This window comes from Ammodytes marinus (assembly GCF_949987685.1).
Source record: "Ammodytes marinus genome assembly, chromosome: 6".
In the NCBI taxonomy this organism is placed as follows: Eukaryota; Metazoa; Chordata; class Actinopteri; order Uranoscopiformes; family Ammodytidae; genus Ammodytes; species Ammodytes marinus.
This window is the reverse complement of record NC_137235.1, coordinates 21,254,160-21,275,348: the sequence shown is the minus strand read 5'-3', so window position 1 is coordinate 21,275,348 and position 21,189 is coordinate 21,254,160. Positions and strand designations below refer to the sequence as shown.

The window sequence follows — 21,189 nt, the reverse complement described above, 5'->3', positions numbered from 1 at the left end:
TTCAAGTCCATGGTGTATTGAGTTTATTTAAAAATATTTGAAAATGGGGCTGCCCTCAGTTGCCCATGCACTGTGTATACTGTAGTCTATAGCCTATTTCAGCCTCGTCTGTGGAAAAAAAATAACTGGACAACAGAGTTCTTCTGCTTCGTTCCTCTCACTGCATTTAAATGAATTCATTATAATACAGAAAAATATGTCCCGTAAAAGAAAAAGAGCACCAAGCCCATCCCAGAGGACCCTGCATAATATTTTATTTCAAATTTATATTTCTATGGAAAAGCCATGTGTCTTTCTAGCTCCTAATTCATCCGACCCGGTGTCTCCAAATTATTTGTTCACACAAAATTCCTCAGATTTAGCCTCTTAATTTTCCTCTCAAAGTGCACCAGATTCATGCATTTCACTTTAAAAAGGTACAAAAAAATCTCCCGGGGGGCATAACCATGACCTCGGCTGGCTACTATTTTCACCCAGCTGGACATCGGAGGCAATAGTGGGAAGACTATATATCTATATAGTGTGTATAGTATATAGCTCTGGACTACCACCATCCAGGTTGCCCAGTCCCAAAGCTTTCTCTTCAATCAGCTCAGGCTGCCTACAGTTAATACTGCGATTGAAAAAAATATATACATTATGTTGTATATAATGTAATAATGTTATTCATAAACATTTTGGAGAAAAAAAACATGCAAGAATCAAATCTCCCACACAGCAACACTCAAAGTTTAATTGCATATTGTGTTCTACACAATTCACAGTAAATGTGCCAAAAAGCAGACTCAGAGATCTTACAAGGGCAAAAAATGTCTGCTCGCTCTCTCTGCCCAGTGTGCCCACCTAAAATGTCTACAGGCCCATCCTAATCTAAAAATAAATCCCTAATCTGTCTAAAACCGGGCCTGATCAGGAGTGAGAGTTATTTGGGGACGATATCAGCTTATATTTGGTCAAATAACTACAGGATGTCCCACGCTCGGAATATTGAATTAACTTTTTATTTATTAAATATAATCACAATCGCGTTTGCAATTTTTAACGTGATCATGCATGACACAAAGCCTATGTGATAAGGGTATAGTTGTTTATACACCCAGTCCATTTTACCTGCTAAAACATTTTTATTTCACTGAAATCACTTTTAATCCCTCGTAGCAGGATTGGAAATGATATTAATTTCAAAGGGAATCTAGTTGTAGTCTTGCAATATGAGACCCCCTGTCTTTTCAAAATATCTGTCTGTGACTGAAAACTATTGACTTATTGTCTTCAGGTGTGAGTTGATTGTCTTTAGATGTGAGAGGGTGTCAGTTTTCAGTCTTTTCAAAGTATTTTAAAAGTCTTTTAGTGTAACCAGGGTATGCAGAATACCATCTATGAACGCACAACACTTCCAACCCTTGAAGCAGACAGAAGACTCCACCGTTTGCCACTCCTGTCACCTACGAACAGGAAACTGAGGCTAAAATTCACACAGGCTCACCAAAATTGGACAATAGAAGATTGGAAACATCTTGCCTGGTATGATGAGTCTACATTTCAGTTGCGAAGTTAGGATGGTAGGTTCAGAATTTGGCCCCGTGCATCCCTCCGGCTTTGTAGGCTACTACAGTCACTTTAACATTGTGGCTGACCCAGGATCAGTAGCTGCGCGCAGCCAAACATAACAGCACGCTAGCCCATGCCGTGTTTTAAACTGCTAACGGTAACGTCTGTGTCGGGGGCATAGATAGTAGCCTATATAAAATCAACTGCCGCGGGTGACAGTTGATGTCGGGAGCAACAGGAGGAGACACATTGTCCGCTGTGTTCAGAGCCCGCGAGGACACAAACGTCTGCAGTTTTCAGAGGTGTGTGGTGAGTAGACATCAACATTACGTCGGCTTCCTGGTACAAATGAACAGTCCCCTACGACGTGATCGCGCGTACACTCTCACACACACACACACACACACACACATACACACACACACACACCGCGGACTGTAATCAAGTTGTATTCAAGAATGCACAACCTATAGATTCACAAAATGAATGCCATTATATTGCTTATATTTGCCCAAAGACATAGTAAAGAGACAGACCAATTGAATTATGGTGTGGTAGGTAGGCTATATATTTGAGTTTGATTTAAATTTATTTTCAGTATTAAAACCATCATTTGGATTTTTAATTAATAAAAATACTAATTTTAAATGTACATATTCACCTTCTGTCCTTTATCTTTCCGTTCATACAACAATATACAGAGAAAATTTGAATTTTTCGGGCATATTTCGAATGGTAAAATTAATCGTGATTATTCCACAGAATCCTGTGATTAATCTGATTGACATTTTTAATCGTTTGACAGTCCTAGTTTTTACATACTTCCATATTGTGTTGAAATGCAAGCTGCATTGATTATTGCACCGGTCATAGAAAGTCATATTTGTGACAAGAAAAGCTTTTTCTCTAATACAACATTAGAGAAGGTAATTCATCTGTTGATTGTATTTAATGATCATCACAAAAGTAGGAAGTGATTAGCAAACTCAGATGTGTATATAAATATATTTTTGAAAATCACACATAGGTATGTACGTAAAAAAAAATTGCATCGAGATGCATTGAGAATCGATTTTGAATCGAATCATTGACCTCGGAATCGGAATCTAATCGAATCGTGAGGTGCCAAGAGATTCCCACCCCATCTTAGTCTTATTAGACCATAGTGCTGCCTTCGATACAGTCGACCACCCCACTCTTCTAGCCCGTCTCCATCAGTGGGTTGGTATAAGGGGCTCAGCTCTGCAGTGGTTCTCCTCCTACCTCTCCCATAGATCATTTTCAGTGTCCATAGGTCAGCACTCCTCCTCCTCTGCTCCTCTGTCTTGTGGGGTCCCCCAGGGGTCCATCCTGGGTCCAATCCTGTTTTGTTTATATATGCTCCCACTGGGGAATATAATCCGGAAATATAACCTGTCATTCCACTTCTATGCCGACGACTCACAATTATATCTCCCTCTGAGATCCGGGGACTGCCTTCAGACGCTCCAAGAGTGTCTCAAGGAGATAAATGACTGGATGGGGGATAATTTCCTCCAGCTTAACAATAGCAAAACAGAAGTCATTATCTTTAGCCCCTCCAAATTCAAAAAACCCATCGTCACTGACCTAGGTAGTCTAACCCCATTCATCAAACCATCCGCTAGAAATCTGGGCGTCATTTTTGATTCTGAGTTATGCTTTAAAAAGCAAATTTCATCTGTAGTGAAGAACAGCTTCTACCAGCACAGAACCATCTTTAAAATAAAGCACTGCCTATCATATCACAACCTTGAAATAATTATCCATGCTTTCATTACATCACGGCTGGATTACTGTAACTCCCCCTACCTTGGTCTCCCTCAGTCCCTCATATCACGCCTCCAAATAGTTCAGAATGCAGCAGCAAGACTGTTGACTGGGTCAAAAAAGTGGGAACACATCACACCCGTTCTTGCTTCCCTTCACTGGCTGCCTGTACAACTGATCATTTTCAAGACAGTTCTCATGGTATTCAAAGCCCTCAATGGTCAGGCCCCATCTTATATAGCGGACCTTGTACACCCCCACTCAGCCCCTAGGACCCTAAGATCCTCCAATAAGGGTCTTCTGTACATCCCCCGATCCAGACTAAAACAAAAAGGTGACCGGGCCTTCGAAGTAGCTGCCCCACGCTTGTGGAACCAACTGCCACCTGACATACGTGATGCCCCCTCCATTACTGCCTTTAAATCAAGGCTCAAAACCCATCTGTACACCCTGGCTTTCCCTCCCCATTAGCTATCTGACTTCTACACTACTGTATATGTTTGTGTGTGGAAGTCCGGGTTATATGTATTTTGTACTTTTATCTTTATTTTTTCTATTGTTGTTATTTTACCTTCATGTTGGCCTACTGAATGCACTATGTACTTTGGTCAGTGAAAACTGTTATAAATGTGCTTTTATAAATACATTTTACTTACTTACTATTGACTAGTCTATATGCCTAAATGCATTGAGTTGCTGCCATCTGATTGCCTGGCTGATTAGCTATTTGATTTTACAAGCAGTAAAATAAAGTGGCCGTTGAGTGTATATAAAATGCTAAACTCAAACATAAATATCCCTTCAATTGTACGCTAAACTGTGATTTTTTTCCACAGCTTTAGTTTGCCACCAGACATACATTTATCTTTGTGTTCTTGTGTCTCTTGAATAATCCAGCAGCTGATTGGCAGTGATACAAATGAAAAATGACATCAAATTTTGTTTGTCGTGTTTTAAATTCAAATCGGATATTGGATTGAACGGAAGATACACGGATTCAACATCTCCCTTAAACTCCTTATAGTGACTGCGCTGATTGTGATCTCCATAAAGGTGACACGCTAACTATGCAGAAGTAGCTCATACAACCCCACTTCAAAAACACTCAACTGTCCCTTTAAGATCCAGTTTACTGCTACAATGTTACTTATTGTCTTCTACATTTTTCAGAAGTAAATAAGGAACACGAATGACACATTTTGTTTCTCCCATAATTTTATTATTTGAGTCAGGGTGGGAGCCGCACAGAGACCATAAAACTCTGCACTGACACCCGAGATAATGACAATTATCAATGTATAGTTAGAATCAATCCATGATGTCTACGATCTGCAGCTCTGATACAGTCACAGCAAGACTCAGGCTGCTAGCTGTTTAGTCCAGTGGGATTGAACAGGAACAACCACATGGTTCTCACTGAATGATGTCTCACACACACACACACACACTGGACTATGCTAAGGAAGCTGGACTGTTGTACAGGGATCACACAGGCAGCCAGGGTACATTTCATTGTTCTACAATAAATATATAATCCATACAATGAAATGGTAAAAATCATAGACATATCAATAGGATATTTCAGAAGGGGATGACGCTGACACCAGAGGAAATGTGTTTGAAATAATACAATATTATTATTTTTTTTAAATAAAAGCCCAGCAAATCCTAAAGCAAACCTAAATCCAAAGAGGAAGTGCATCCATTACAGCCGAGTCTGTCTTTTACAGTATGTACAGTATGGACGTTTGTGTGTGTATGAGTGGGTTAGAGAGGCTATGCTGGTATGTGCCAAGTGTGTGTGTGTCTATCGGTAGAGGTAATCAGCTTGTATATTGGCAGCTATCTCTGCTTCCCACTTGTCTCCATTGTTGAGGAGCTTCTCCTTGTTGTAGAGCAGTTCTTCATGGGTTTCAGTAGAGAACTCAAAGTTAGGACCCTGTGGAAGAGAGACGGGGAGCAGGTAAGAGCAGGACGAGAAGTCATCAAGATAGATACAATTAATATGAAAGAGGGTGAGGATGGTGCTATTCAAAAGCACAGCATACTCATCAAAACAGTTTTCTGCTCAAGCTTTCTGATTCACTCAACTAGTGTATTGATGAAGTCAAAATGGCAACATCTGCTGGTCAACCATTAGTATTTCATTTGTTGGATTAAAGGCAAGAAGACCTTGTTGAAGCAAAAAGTAAAAGTTTGAGAAAATAGGACTACTACCAACTATCAGGGGATTTGACAAACACTGAGTGGATAAGGACCCGCAGCCCCCACTATATGCGAGTCTGCCCCCCTGCCCCACCCCCCACACACCTCTACGATGGCGTCCACAGGACAAGCCTCCTGACAGAAGCCGCAGTAGATGCATTTCGTCATGTCGATGTCGTAGCGAGTCGTCCTCCTGCTGCCGTCGCCACGAGTCTCTGCTTCAATGGTGATGGCCTGCAACACACAGAGGTTATGTGGTGTTCACAGTGAGTGAGTGAGTGAGTGAGTGTGCGTGTGTGTGTACCTGAGCAGGGCAGATAGCTTCACACAGCTTGCAGGCGATGCAGCGCTCCTCTCCTGAAGGATACCTGTTTAACATGATTACAAAGACTTTTAGGTTAAGACTTGATCTAGAGAGGGGGGATCTCCATCAAATCCATTGAATGATAGTAGAGTGGTGGTCCTGACCTGCGCAGGGCATGTTCTCCCCTGAAGCGAGGCGACAGCGGCCCCTTCTCAAAGGGGTAGTTGATGGTGGCAGGCTCTCTGAACAGGTAGCTCATTGTCATGCCCAGACCTGACAGCACAACACAGGCATACATGACAATGAGAGAGAGGACACATGCAGAGCAAAATACACAAACCAGTGGTGGAGATCAGTTTGGTCACATTTTACTGTGTAAATACAAAAAGATTTTTATAAACATGTACTTAATGAAGCACTGATAAACATGAGACTGAAAACCTGTTTATGTTATTTTAATCATTTTCATTTAAAAACAATTAGCAAGGAAGGAAAGAAAGAATAAAGACGTTGTGAGTCATATTAATTTGTGTGTGAGGTTGAGCTGACCTCTGAAGAGCTCAGTCCACAGTAGCGTGGTCGCTGCTCGGTCTGTGATGGACTTCATGTCTGTAGGGATCTCCTGGGCGTTCACATACTCTACACACATGCGCACGCAAAACACACACACACACACACACACACACACGCACAGAGAGAGAGAGAGAGAACAGGGCTGTTGTTAGTGAGTGCTGCTATACTGGGATGGAATTACAATATTATGGCCACATGTATTTTATCAACATTCATGAGTTAGGATCTAAAGAGACTGGAGTATTTCCTCATACTCAATTGTATCCTTCACACTTGTCTACTGCAGCACACATATATATTCCCTGGTGGACTTCAAATGACAATGGGTCGCTGATAATATGGTTTACCAGGTCTCCACTTCTCCTTCGGGAGTTAAACATATTAATGAATGCACAATATGGTATGGAAAAGAATTAACGAGAATATTATCTCAATTCAGATATAATAATCTCGTGATTCAGAAAAAAGCAGGGCAAACATCTCTTCTAAAGTGAAAGTGTGACTCTTTATTTAATTGTATTAAGATTATTTTTTGGCATTTTCAATGCTTTATTTATAGTGCAGACAGAGTGACAGTGATTAAATGGGGCGGAGAGGGGAATGACATGCAGAGAACTGAGCCACATTCAGAGCAACTGCCGGGCCTGGCCCATTCCCCAAACATCAATCTGTGACGTTCTGGCCTGGGTTAGTGTAAACATAAACAGCTGCTGGCTCTGAGCCAGGCTTTTTAGATGTCTGTAATCTTAAATCATGTGCAATACAAAGGGTGTTGCTTCTTTTATATGGGAAACTACTGAAAGACTGTCAGACAAATTAGTACAGTATTCTGTTCCGCTCAAACAGAATCATGGCGAAAGGATAATACCATCACGATGGAGATTTGTGCTTCAATCTGCTCTTGAAGAAAAAGACACACTGTTTGTTCTTCACTCACAGGACAACAAACTCAGAGTTGCTTGAAGCAAAGCTGCCAGCCAGCAGGGATCATCTTTAAGGGATCAGAGATAATCAGATAGATGAAAACAGTCCCACAATCCAGCTTTATACAACCCTACTCCACTGGAGCATGTGCTGCGCCATAATAGAGATGCAGCATGAGCCCACATTCAAACATACGGACAACACATGATCTGAGAGGAGGCCTTTTATTGTAGCCTGGAAAGCCAGACCCTACATCTAGAATGATGTAGGGTCTGGCCATGCGCAATAAACATTCCCAGCTCAAAGGGCGGCACTAACGCATGCATTTCAAAATACCACGAGTACAATTCGATAGCACTACGACCAATCAGAGCAATGAACAAGGTGAAGTCGTTTAGCTAACTGGTAAATTAAACCTTTGCCGTATCCAGTTGATAAAACAGAAAATACATATTTCTTGCTAATGAAAGATTTGAGTGCCGTCTTCTGTTAATTTTTTAAAGAAAAAGCGAAGTCCAAATCATCAGGTGTTGAGGCCAAAGCCGTTGCAAACGACGTATCCGTATCGATTTCTTTGTTGTTTACTATCACCACCTCTACGGCGCATGCACAGCACTGTCGCCATTAGATTGGTCAGTCGGGATGTTCAGACGTAGTTAATGAGCTCCAATGATTTGTTCCCAGAGTAAGCTGCAGAGCAAATTGATTTGCTAGCGGTGAGTCTGGATTTCCAGGGTACATTTATTATGGACTGGACCTCAAAATAATTCAAAGGTTTGTTAATATCTCCAACAAACACATATCTGTTTTATTGTGAGAGGAAAGCACAGCAAAGGACTTTTGAGTCCATGGCAAAGCAGTCATTCCCACTCAGTTCATTGATCTCCACATTCACCTCTAATCATTGTATCCTCGTCTCAAGCACAGCAATTCTCTGAAGAAGTTTGTTAAAGTCGTCCGCAGTTAAAGGGGACACCTTGCTAATGTTAACTAGCTTCATTAAAGGAGCGTGCTGTTTAGATGTTTGCACAGTGCTGACGGAAAAGCCATTCGTGTTTTTCTCTTAATTAAAGTTCTAAGACTTCTACGTATCCAGGATTCACTGAACAGCCATGGAGTTGAAGCAAGAGTGGATAATTATTTCCATTAAGTGGCATCATGTTATTCTGAGCTGCAATAAGGGAATAAGAGCGTAAAATACTTTGGTGTGTTGCAATAAATCAGTGATTAATTAAGATGGCTGCAACCTGTTTATGTCTTCTGAGGTGCAATAATACTAACCAAACACCATAATGACATAATCCTTCATGTTAAATGAATAGTTCAAAAAATTTTAAGTTTCAGGAATCAGGTTCAGTTTTAAAAACTCAAGACCCTTTTAGAGTCAAATACGGAAAGGAAACCAGGAAGTGCCCGTCTCAGCTGGTTTCTTCCATATGTATTCGATTCTAAAATGACCTAACGTGTAAAAATAGAAAGCGCAACATAACGTGGTGGTACATAAAAAAGTCCTTAAATTTTTTAATTTTCAAGAATTCCTTTAAATGTATTGTTTTTGCTTTGTTGTACCTTTTCCAAAACGCTAGCCCAGGTTTTGCACGGCGCACGCACTCCCTAACATTCGGTTAGTGAACATACACTGTCAGCTTACAAATTTCTTTAGTGTATAGAATTAATTTCTTCAACCCTTCCATAACCACCAAAGTCCTAGAAGGGGTCGACAAGAACAAAAAGACTTCTCCAGGCTTAATCCCACCAGATCCCCGTCCAGTCCTTCTACACTCCTCACAGTAGCAGAGCTGAATGCTTTCACTTTAGGGAGCAATCACACTAGGCCATCTGTACCATGCCCAAGTACAGTAGCCCACCTAAAGTCTAGTAGGTTCGACGTTTTTTCTTTTTCCTCCCGTCAACTGTTATAATGCTGCCTTTACGCGCAGCGGTGGAGACAAACCCAGAACAACACACAGCGGGACTCGGCGGTCCGGCGAAAAAGGAAACGGTAGTCTACACTAACGAGAACCTTTCTAAAGACACACTTAAAATAACGAGCAGGGGGGCGGGGGGGGGGGGGGGCAATGAACAGAAGGAAGTGCTGAGCAAAACTTGGAAAGTTAAGTGTTAGGAGCATGTGAGTGTTTTTGTTACTTACTGAATCCTGCCTTTTGTGTGGACACACTGAAGGACCTCACAAGATTCTGGCTGACCAAAACAGTGCCTGAAGGGATAAAATCATTTACAAAGTGCCACATCATTAAGGTGGCTATATTGGAGACATGAGTGCAATACATTCCAATGACTATACACCTAACAAATACAGATAATACAAATTACACAAATACAAATAGAAAATACACAGGTAACTGATGTGTGTTGCTTAATATGTTATTACTTGTTACTATGACACATCTGCTGACAGCTAACAAATATATATTTTAAATCCGACATGGATCTTATCACTGACAGACCGCTGTGACTTGAGCTTTTAGAACTGGTTTTGTGTAATTTCCCAATGTTTTTTTTTTCAATCATTGTTTTACTGCTGCCATGCCAGCTGTCTTCTTTCAGACAGGATGGGTGGAGAGCAGCTTTGTGGTGAAAAAAATAAAATAAAAAATACTAACAAGACCTTTTGCCATTTGTACACAATCACAACTGTCAACTGAATAGGTTTGTGTTCCTCCGGCTGGACAGTCTTACCTGGCCTTGGCACGCTGTAAAGTAATCGCAATGATGCAGCCATCACGTATTCAAATCTGAAACCAGACACATTAACAATGACAAAAACTGTTTAAAAAGAACAAACTCAGCAATGGACTATCTCATATGTATGTATGTATGTATGTATGTATGTATGTATGTATGTATGTATGTATGTATGTATGTATGTATGTATGTATGTATGTATGTATGTATGTATGTATGTATGTATGTACGTGCATGCATGCAGTGTATTGGCAATGGCTACACACATTTGTAAACAGTCCACCGCTCCTCTCAGTTGTATGGCATAATGTAAACAGTGCATGGAATAATCTTGACAAAAACTAAACGGTGGCATACGACGGTTGAGACTATAATGAGATTTAATGTAAGTGTACCATAAGATTCTGAGCTGAGGTTAAACAACAACCGCGCAATGATAGACATGGAGTGTTACCTAACATTAACCATCTTTACCTTTGAAAAACAACCCTATTGAACGTCTAGCACTGCTAATGTCACCTCGGTAGCATGACATTACTAAACTAGCCGACAGTAGCACGCAAAGCAAAAACTTTGCGGCGCATCACAAGCTTTATTGTGCACAAGAAATGGTAGCTCAGTTTAATTTGAAGTGTAAAGGTTTAATGCTAAGCTAAACTAGCCATGATTAACAGCCATACTGTCAAGGTCTTTTGCATAAAGGTCGCCTGAGGTATATTGTGGTCAAAAAACATAATTTCAAGATCAGATATAAATAATAATAAATAACATATTGGATGTGATATGAGGTAACTTAATAAGACGTCAATCTTTATCAGTTTATATGTTTTCAAACTCACCGAAATGTCGCTATTTGGCCTTCTGAACCAGAACAGCGGACGATTTGCAGAACGGACGCGGCGTGCACAGGAAGTTATACAACGTGATGACGTCATTAACTTCTTCTTCTTCTTTTAGTTGCCAGGAGACTGTATGCCTTTGCGCCATATTGCTGCCACCCACAGGACAAATATATGCACCAATTAGCCTATCCTATTCCCATAGTAACAATCCAGTGGCCGTTATAAAATTCGGGACAGCTTTTATATTCCCAGGCTGGTTGTCAATGGGATTTAGAAGGCTCATTAGTGTAACAGATGTTGTGCCCAGGCTTTCCACTGCTGCATACAGCTGTTCCCTTTGTAGAGTTAGTCCAGTAGCCTACATTCCATCAGGATATTTTGTACTGTTTTTACACACTTCCCAGAGCCCATCTTTGTGTTTCCCAAGTTTTTACAAGTCCCATTCCAGTCCACAATGACCCAGACTCAGTCTGGTCATCATGACTGTTTGCTTCCTTTCTTTTCCCAAAAAAACACTGGCCCTTTGTGACTGTAGGCCAATTCTGCAAGCTGTAGTAATGCCTCCCCTTCTTTTCTCTATCCCAGTCCTCCTGCAACACAGCCATGATGTTCTTCTTTATGATTGACCTACACTCATTTGACCCCAGCTTCACTTTAACGTCCACAGCTTAATGACCTTTTCGTTGCCCCATCATCAGATAGCATTTCCCTTTATCCCCACATGAGCTGGGACCCACATGAACCCGACTGACTCTCCCACCTGGTCACTATCGGGGTAAGAAGCTCCACCATGGGGTCTGACCTGGCTCCAAGCCTTCCCTCCCTCAATGTCATCAGCACTGATGCAGAGTCAGAGCATACCTCTGCTGGCCCTGGTTTGACTACCTCTACCCACTGTGGCCCAGATTATCGCAATTGGTTGAGCCCCGCTGGTGTAAATGTGTACATACTGTCCCCAGGTGTTGTTCAGCCTTTCATTCACTATCTCCCAATATGCTGCAGTTCTCTGGTAAGGTAATACACTAAGGTCAATCTCTGGCACTGGTAGAATCCAGTGAAATATAGGGGCTAGCCCCTCCTCCCCAAGCTCCATCCTCCCCATTGACTTTTAAGATGAAACACTCCCTTATCACTCTTGCTCCTCCCCATTCCAACACATTTTCTAAAGCCAGCTCCCCCATGACATATTTACTGCATAGCCAACTAGATCTACTCATACCCAATGGGGGCTGTGGTTGGGGTGGAATGGGAGGCCCCACAGACGACTCCCAGTGCTATTGCCTGCACTAGTCTCTTGAGAATTGATTTTGCTGCCGTCCCATGACAAAAACACCCATAATCTATCCTCGGTCTGACAATTGGTATTTTATTATTGTTTGTAGAAGGCGTACATCCTCCATTCTGAAAGAGTTGTCCAGCAGCTATAAAATGTTTATTAAAAGCTAAACCAATCTCTTTTTGATCATTAAGAGCGTGCTCATTTATTTTGATCTGAATGGGAACTGTTCTAGAATTGTTTTATTAGTTCACAGCCTTCCAAAACAGTGCAGGGTTGTGCACCTATTTCTGAGTTGTCTAAACACGGTCCAATTGGAATTTTCTCCAGTCTAGCTAGAGACCAGGCTTTATTTCTCTCGGAGAAATAAGTCGGACAGTTCATTTGTAAACCAGGGGTTTGATCTATTTGTTATCCTGTGCTTTTTAAATGGTGCATGCTTGTTTATAAATGAAGTGAAAGTATTGATGAAATAGTCTTAGGCCAATTCAACATCAGAAATTTGAGTTGTGATTTGAATGTCACTATGATTGAGATCATTTTAAACGTTGTGGTGATTAAAACCTTTAAATTTACGCTTAGTAATGATTTCAGGTTGAGAGCTTTTTAAATGAATGCTTCTGACTCAGGCCACTGGGCAGTGATCACTAACCCCAAAGGTCAAAGACACCAGAAGAAACTATTTGATTTATTTTAGTTGATAAAATTAAATCAATTAAAGTTGATTTTGCTGTTTTTTTATATTGGGTCTTGTGGGCTCAGTTATTACTTGTTAGATTTAGGTTGCTACAGATTTCTAGGAAAGATTCAGAGGCACCAGAAAGCCAATCAATGTTAAAATCACCCATCACAATTACCTTTATATTTACATAAGTAGAGAGCATATATGCTAGATTTTTTAAGGAACTAGTGATAGTTATTTGATTCTAGTATTGTGACATTTTCCTCAGTTTTTCACATGTATGTGAGCTAGTCAGTCTGCTGAAGTTTGCTTTCATCACCTCTATAAGGAGCATAGGCACAACACAGCTCTATACACACACACTCACTAACACAACTTACTCATGTTATTCCACAGTAACAGTCCTTCATCAAGGCCTGCATTCACTTTGAGTTAAGGGACTTGGTGCTTCCCGCCCATAAACACTCACTGCCAGTGCTCAGACAGGAGCCTGCAGTGCTGTAGTTACATTTAAGGGTGGGAATGGGTGACTGTATTTGATATACAATGAGCAATGTGTAACATTAGGTCAGTGAACCAGTTTGTCCTGTGGCAGAGACTAAAAAGTAAAAGTTGTAATCCATCATGATTAGGGGCTGCGGCCCACTGTGGAAAGACTTTATTATCTTTGACCATTACCAACTCCCTTGTTACATTTTCTACTTAGTTTGTAGGCCTTGCCTTATAATTGTTATCTTCATAGATCCATGTCCATGTTGGAATGGATTTGAGCATTAAGACAGAATCAAATCAAACCCAGACAATAGTTTGTGCTGTTTTAATAGCTCACTGAACTTCCATGGGTCAAACAACATTATATGCGAGAGGAATGATTTGGATTCATAGCGACCTATGTTCCATGTCCCCTTGTGTCACTCCCGCTGCGCCAGTGTCTTCCTCTGCCCCAGTGCGGTGAGGAAACAGAAGCTGTAGTGGAACTGCAGCACGTCACACACTTTGGACCAGAAGTGTCCGGTGAAGCGCTGGAAGAGCCGGTGCTGAGCGAGCCAGTGATCCAGCAGCTTCAGCACCACGAACCCGGCGCACGACAGCAGCGCCAGCAGCAGGTATCTCCGCGTGCGACCGTCCCCAAGCGCCCGCTGCACGCGAACTCCACTATAAAGCGCGAGGGCGACATGTACACCCAGCACCAGGTCAAAGCCTAGCACATGAACCAGCGCCAGGCCGTAGCTAAGTACAGACAACAGTTCTGGCGCTGCCGCGTGCGACGCCGCTCGCCACTTCGATGGCCCGCGCTCTATCAGGCCGATCCAAACCGGGACCCAGGCGAAGATCGGTAAAGTGAACCACTGGTCCAGCACAGCGGGAGCGCGCCGAAGCACCGCCAAGCGCGTCCACTGTACAGGTGCGTAAAGGAGAGCCATGAACGCGAACACTTCTCTCGCGTACCGGCTCTGCACCGTTTCTCCGACGCCTCTGTGCCACAGCAGCCAATAGAGGCCCATTAGGATATAAAGCAGGTTCACAAGACAGTTACAAGGCATCGCGAGGAAACATGGCAGATCCTCAACCCTCCGCTCTGCATAATGCGAATAAGACAAGTCCACCTCAACTCCGTCGAACAGGCCTGTGTTCGCCAAGGCGACACAGAGCACGAAAGGAACCGCCACGTGAAGCAGAGCTGAATTCATTGCTGCTTTTTATTACAAATACAGCGAGGCCATCTGTAGAGAGATGGTGCACCAACACTGGACTGTGTACCGTAAACTTCCTGAGACTTTAGGCAGAAGGCGGAGTTGCAGTCTGAAAATAGCCTTGTTTGAGTGGGAGCCGTCTTGCTCAGACCTGCGCAACTATGACGCGCGTCTTGCTGAGCGCACTGCAAAAATGCTGCCAAAATGCTGTGCGCTCAGCAAGACGCGCGTCATAATTGCGCAGGTCTGAGCCAGACGGCTCCTAGTCGAACGAGGTCAATCACGTGATAGAAAATGAAGGTTTGGCTGCCTCGCTGCTGCCCGTACCGCCCCCCTCCGTTGACTGTTGTCATACTGACCATTTAAAAAAAACGATACATAAGTATGTCATTATAAAATATTGAGATAACGGCAAACACAAAGAATTCTTCGTGATGACAATTTAATCCATATGAATGTTGGGGATTTTCCACCCTAAACTGATTCTCTTTGTTGTGTTAAACTACTTGTTAAACGTGGCAGATGGTTTCATTTTAATGATGAAGTCGTTATAAATTGTATTCCTCTTTCATACCATTGTAACTGTGAGCCCAAAGTGGTTTGCCATACTCGATTGAACCCCTCTGGTTGTTAATAGAGTGCGGCTAGCTTCATTTGTAACATGTTCTTTTTATCCACCTTCTCTAGACACATTAGACACATAGGGTCTCTTCCTTCCTTGAGTAATGAACCATGAGGCTCATCCATTGTTCCTGCCAGTGTTCTTACTCAAACCTTCACCAGTAATTCTATTGCTCTTTCTATTGTACGTTGAGTCAAAATTGTGATTTCATTCCATCAACTTTTATAAGGTTTACCTTTCCAACTAATTACCAATACAGAACAACATACTCTCATGAAGGCAGTTTTTTTATTTATCAACTGAATATAATGCCACAGGTATAAAAACATTATATAACTAGATTCACAATCTTACATCTGTTCAGCTCCAGGTACACTAACAGAAAAAGATGTGCATATCCACAGACAGTACACATCTGTCATTGTTTTAAATGAATGCGCAAAAAAGTGCTACAGTATTCATCATAGACATCTCTCTGTGTCCGGGGCAGAACACACAGAGTCCGGCATAGAGACTGCAGAAAGAAAAGTCACATTCTATTTACTCAATCACTAGATAATTAAGAATCAGTGAACTGCAAGATGGCTGTCTTCTAAACACATTATAATAGCAATATCAAACGCAAATCACACGTTCATCTCTGCATGGTCTGATGGAATAAACACTGAGTGTCCCATATCAGTTGTCCCAGTTTCAGTCCTGTCAGTGGCCTCCATGGTAGAGAATGTGTCCACCTCGGGCTCATCCCAATGTTCCCAGGGCTCAATGTTCCCAGGTTTATAATTCACCAAATAGGATGTTCCTGAAATTGGTGATTAGGTTCAGGCATCACAGTTGGGTGGTAAGGGGACAGGGAGAGGTTAGAATAGGAGTGAGACCGACACGCACACGTACACGCACTGATAGACACAGGCGCGTGCGCACACACACACACACACACACACACACACACACACACACACACACACGCCCCATTGAGTCTGGGAACATTGAGCCCTGGGACTGTTGAGCCCTGGGAACATTGATACGCTTCCTCCACCTCCACTTCTTTTATCTTCTCTTGGTTCCTCCAAAACCTGAAGAAAACACAACATGTGAGTTCCTATTGTAATATTATTAATATTGTAAAAATATTACAGTATATTTTTGTAATTATTATCAGAACCTGAACATTAATTTGCTTATTTTTTCTTTCTTGTTTTAAGACAATGGTGGGATAAATGTAACTGATTAATGTGGATGGCAGTAGGACCTAGCGCTGGTAAAAAGGTTGATCGTCCGTGTGTGTGTGTGTGTGTGTGTGTGTGTGTGTGTGTGTGTGTGTGTGTGTGTGTGTGTGTGTGAAGCTGCTAGCTAACATGCAGTCCTACCTGAGGCAGTGCGTGTCCCAGAGGAGGAGGAGGAGGAGCCTCCAGCAGGGGGCACTCTGCTCTGGGTGTAACTGGAGTAGTTATTAGAGTTGTAGGATGGCTGGTTCCTGCAGAGAAAAAAAAACACACAGTACACATTACCTCAGGCTCTGAATTGAATGTAAAGCCCTTTTCACACATGCACTGTGACTCTGAAGCTATCCTTTGTTTACCCCGATGAGCTTTATGTGTGAACACAAATGTCAGGTTTGTTCAACCCAGACTTTACCCTGACCTTACCCAAGTGGCCCCCTAGTACTAAGTCAGGGTTAGGAGCGGGAGATGGGCGTAAAGTATATGATTGTGTCTCACACCTACAATGTGTGTGTGTGTGTGTGTGTGTGTGTGTGTGTGTGTGTGTGTGTGTGTGTGTGTGTGTGTGTGTGTGTGTGTGTGTGTGTGTGTGTGTGTGTGTGTGTGTGTGTGTGTGTGTGTGTGTGTGTGTGTGTGTGTGTGTGTGTGTGTGTGTGTGTGTGTGTGTGTGTAGGCTATATACACTGTATATATATTTAGTGTGTGTGTATAATGTGTGTGTGTGTGGGGATTGGCATAATGTATTTGAATGTGTCCCACACCAACAACCTACTGTGTGCTGCATGTGTGAAAGGGTAGATTCAGACTTTCTCAAAGTCAGATTCTCCGGACAATTTCCAGAGTTCAAGCGAGAAAGGGGCTTAAATGTGTAATGATAACATTTAGTTTTCAAAAGACTCTTCAGGATGTCATTTTTCCACTCGCATCCATCTCTTTACTAACCTCTGACTTCCAAATAGATATCCCAGCAGCCCTCCTGTCCCCATGCCAGTCCAGAAGCCTCCGCCCGTCCCAGGAGCAGCACGGCCTCCTGGGTGATGTGGTCTCTGAGTGTAGTCACTTTTGAAACCGTAGCCTGGGTTGGCACCATCATAGCCTGAGTTGGCACCAGTATAGCCTGAGTTGGCACCAGTATAGCCTGAGTTGGCACCAGTATAGCCTGAGTTGGCACCATCATAGCCTGGGTTTGCTCCACCATAGCCTGGGCCCAAAACAAGAACACATATAAGATTTCAGTCAGGTAGTTGTTATGTCATAATACAGTGTGTATCCAGCTGTTTCGTACAACGTAAATTAACAATGATAATCCTGCACTCGATCCCTCCTAACAATCACAATGTACCGTGATCTATCATATCGTGATCCATGCATCATGATGCGTATCAATACTTGTCAATACCCAGCCCTAATCAATCACTTAAAGGGGGAGTCAGCGATTCTGGAGAAAGCTTGTTGTCAAAATCCCTTTTTGTCAAATGGGCAAATATCACCTCATGATCCGCTACCTGTAATATTGTGTGCGCGATGAAATAAATTACAGTGTTAATGCACAGCCTAGGCTCTGTAAATGGGCATGTTGCTAGCTACGGCGGCCCACCTATGTTTACATACCCTTTGTTTACAGACCCGTTTACAGTGCCTAGGCTGTATATTAACACTGGATTTCTTTCAGCACACACACAGTACGGACAGGTAGCAGATCATGAGGAGATATTAAATGATTTTCACAAATAGCGATTTTGACAACAAGCGTTCTCCAGAATTGCTGACTCCAACTTTAATTTCAAGAGTTTTTTTTTTAAATAAGAAATTTCTGGTTACACCTTCTAAAAAGTGAATATCTTTAAAAGTTACCATGATCATCTGTAAATTGAGGATCGTTTGGTTTAAGATGGTCACATAAAATGAGCTACTTGAATATATCAACTTTAGCTTTGAGATTTTCCAATTGTCATTTGACTAATTTGGTAAATTTTCTAGACCAAATGATTGATCAAGAAATAAAATAATAATTTGTTACATCAGCACATGTCATACTACCAGTTGTTTCTATGAGAGAAAAGACTATCCAAACAATCGGACGTGTTGCTTTGCTTCAGCTACCTGTGAAGTCTGGTTTGAATCCCGGGGGTGGAGGTCCTGCAGTGGAGCCTCCCATTGGCCCAGGCTGGCCCATGTTCCCACCAGGCTGGCCCATGTTCCCGCTGAGGAACAGCTTGTAAACACCATAGGCTAGGAGCAGGAGCACAGCGGGCACCAGCAGGCCTCCAGACGACTCACTGCCTGCTGGGTAGGAGCTCTGCTGGTTGGGCTGCTGCTGCTGCTGCTGCTTGTTTCCAGAGAAACCGCTGAAGAAACTGGAGGCAAAGCCCCCCAGATCTGAGACAGACAAACACAAGATAAGAGAAGAGAAGATAAGACTTAGACTTGTTGTTGTCAGTTTAGGTGGAAATTTTTTCAGCATCACAAGCTCCTACAATCCCAAACTACATAAAAAAAGAACATCAAGAGAGTTGAAGAAAGAGAGTTTGTAGATATCTAGTCCTTTAGTGTGAAGATGAAGCCTCATACATGTCATAACTCTATGGTCCTACCTCCAAAGCCCTTGAATCCTCCGTGGGAGCCCCCGCCGCCATGTGTCTTCCTTCTGCCCTCTTCGGTCAGCTCCAGTGTGTACTCCAGCCCACAGGAGCCCTTCAGTATGTAGGCATCAGTAGGCTGGCTGTAGCCCTCACAGCTTACCTCAATGCGACCAAAGCGGTACGCGTTGTCCATGTCAGTCTTACACTCCCACTGAGAAGGGAAAGGAGGAAAACTTAGCTATACGAATCAACTTTGACTATGAGATGTTCCGATGGCGATTTGTGACTATTTTGGCACATTATACTGTATGTAGACCAAATGATTGATCAAGAAAATATTGTAAAGAATAATGCTGCTGTGTACCTGTACATCCAATCCGTCCCAGCCTTTGTTCTGACACTGGACCACCTCTGGGCTGAAGGCATGGCAGCCTGCAGAGCCTCCCACACACTGCAGCTGAGGCACGGGGCTGGAGCGCCGCGCCGTGGTGTAGCGGCTCCTATACAGAGTCAACACCTGCACGTCACGCAGCAGAACACTGCCTACAGCGGGCACAGGACCAAAACACAAGTCATTTTAATAACATATTAGCTATTAATAAAGGGTTCGGGGATTACAGATTACCTTGTTTTATCTGCCTTGTTCTGGTTTTGGTAACTTTTTTCTGATGAATTTCATTCTGTTTTTGCTTAGATTCTTTTGTATATTTTTATCTGCTCTGTTAAAACTATTTTTTGAAAGGTGCCATACAAATAAAGATAATCACTGTAGCTGCCATCTCTCCTGCACTAATGCAAGCTTTATGATACATTTACTTTCTGAATAAGTACCGACAGTATAAAATTCATCGGATAGATCGTGAATTCCTGGATATATTCCTGGAACATATCGGAGTCCCACCTACATTTAAATTTATCATCAATTGACGGGTTATTATAAGGATTATTTTCAGGAAATGTAAATGTGAATTCATATAATTTTCCATAACATACAAGTTACAAAATCAGAAATTAACTTTGGATCTTTCGGAGTTCCATTAATAATAAGGGCGTTAAGTTATAATTTAAAGTTATTAATAAAGCCTTCTATTCCCCTTGGTCTATGTACTTGCTGGCAGTGTAATAAATGTTCTTTTTACCATGTCTAAATACATGTGATCCAGCCATAGCTGTCTGTATGTCCTTAATTCCACTTCTAATGTTATGTTTTACCTTCTCATTTTGAAGGTCGAGATGATGCGTCAGGTCTTAATTTCGTTAGGTTACTTTTTTAATAACAATTAACCATAGTCATTGTTAATCTGTCATCGACGATTTCCTCGATGAGTTTTCAACAGTCAATCAATAAATCATCTTTTGAGATAATTGTTGAGTTTCCAGCCGCTGCCAAAACAATTAAGGGTCGCTGACGGTCTGATGAGGTGAGCAGTAGAAATATGTTCACTTATTTTAGCCATGACGCACTTTACTCGCAGGCTGCACAAATAGGGCTGGCAGGAAATAGGCCTAACTATTATTTGAGATGTCACTGAGACGGACTAAACTATCGTAAATACTAGCTTTAGTAACTCACGGTTCCTATGTGCATGCTCTTTGAACTATGTTCCGTTAAAAAAAGAGTGTTAGTCTGGGGTTCAGACTGTAATTTTGATAGCCTATATTTCATATAGCCTAACTACTTTCTTAAGTATTGGTTGTCTGTTTGGTCACTATACTGTCAATACGTTAGATGCGGAAGTGAAATAAGTCAAACCTACCGTCATCCCAACTCTCGATGTGTCCCACCAACAGAAGCTGCAACAATGCGAGAATAAAGCGCCTCATTCTCCCCAACGGACAGCCGATGTTTCTCTAGGCCTACTTGTTAAAATTAATATAAAAATGAACGGTCTGCGTTACATTAATCCTGACTGCTATGGAAAGCCATGGACATACAGACAATAACACAAGCAGCTTCCGTATTGCGTCATGATATTTTGCTGTCGCTAACCAATAGATTTAGTCCACACAATCTACAGCACATTATGTAACAACCGGTAACAACGACGTAGGCCCATTTAAAAATACAGGCTATTACCATACCAACCTTAATAGGCTCTATATCAATAGCTAAGTGGCATATTCATAAATGTAAATATTCTAATCAGAAACCATTTATTGTCTGAAAATTAAATCAAAAATAAGAACTATTTTATATTCCAAACATAAGAAAGCTAT

The 21,189-nt window shown here is 42.0% G+C and overlaps 3 protein-coding genes across 3 annotated transcripts; all 3 read right to left on the bottom strand.

Moving 5' to 3' along the window:
• Positions 1–4,550: 4,550 nt before the first annotated feature.
• ndufs8a (NADH:ubiquinone oxidoreductase core subunit S8a) lies at positions 4,551–10,976 on the bottom strand. Its single transcript, XM_080029209.1, has 8 exons — positions 10,891–10,976; positions 10,046–10,101; positions 9,498–9,563; positions 6,398–6,487; positions 6,013–6,121; positions 5,849–5,912; positions 5,650–5,778; positions 4,551–5,278 (listed from the first exon to the last, which is right to left on the bottom strand). Exons 2-8 carry the CDS (start codon positions 10,086–10,088, stop codon positions 5,147–5,149), a joined length of 633 nt encoding a protein of 210 aa, XP_079885335.1. The 5' UTR covers positions 10,089–10,101; positions 10,891–10,976; the 3' UTR covers positions 4,551–5,146.
• Positions 10,977–13,698: 2,722 nt separating this feature from the next.
• On the bottom strand, positions 13,699–14,603 carry tmem187 (transmembrane protein 187). The gene has a single exon (XM_080029718.1). The coding sequence runs from the start codon at positions 14,540–14,542 to the stop codon at positions 13,763–13,765; it is 780 nt and encodes a 259-aa protein (XP_079885844.1). The 5' UTR covers positions 14,543–14,603; the 3' UTR covers positions 13,699–13,762.
• An 833-nt stretch (positions 14,604–15,436) lies between these two features.
• Positions 15,437–20,929, bottom strand: saraf (store-operated calcium entry-associated regulatory factor). Its single transcript, XM_080030126.1, has 7 exons — positions 20,730–20,929; positions 19,337–19,515; positions 18,985–19,183; positions 18,494–18,769; positions 17,333–17,591; positions 16,538–16,644; positions 15,437–16,243 (listed from the first exon to the last, which is right to left on the bottom strand). Exons 1-7 carry the CDS (start codon positions 20,794–20,796, stop codon positions 16,218–16,220), a joined length of 1,113 nt encoding a protein of 370 aa, XP_079886252.1. The 5' UTR covers positions 20,797–20,929; the 3' UTR covers positions 15,437–16,217.
• Positions 20,930–21,189: the final 260 nt, after the last annotated feature.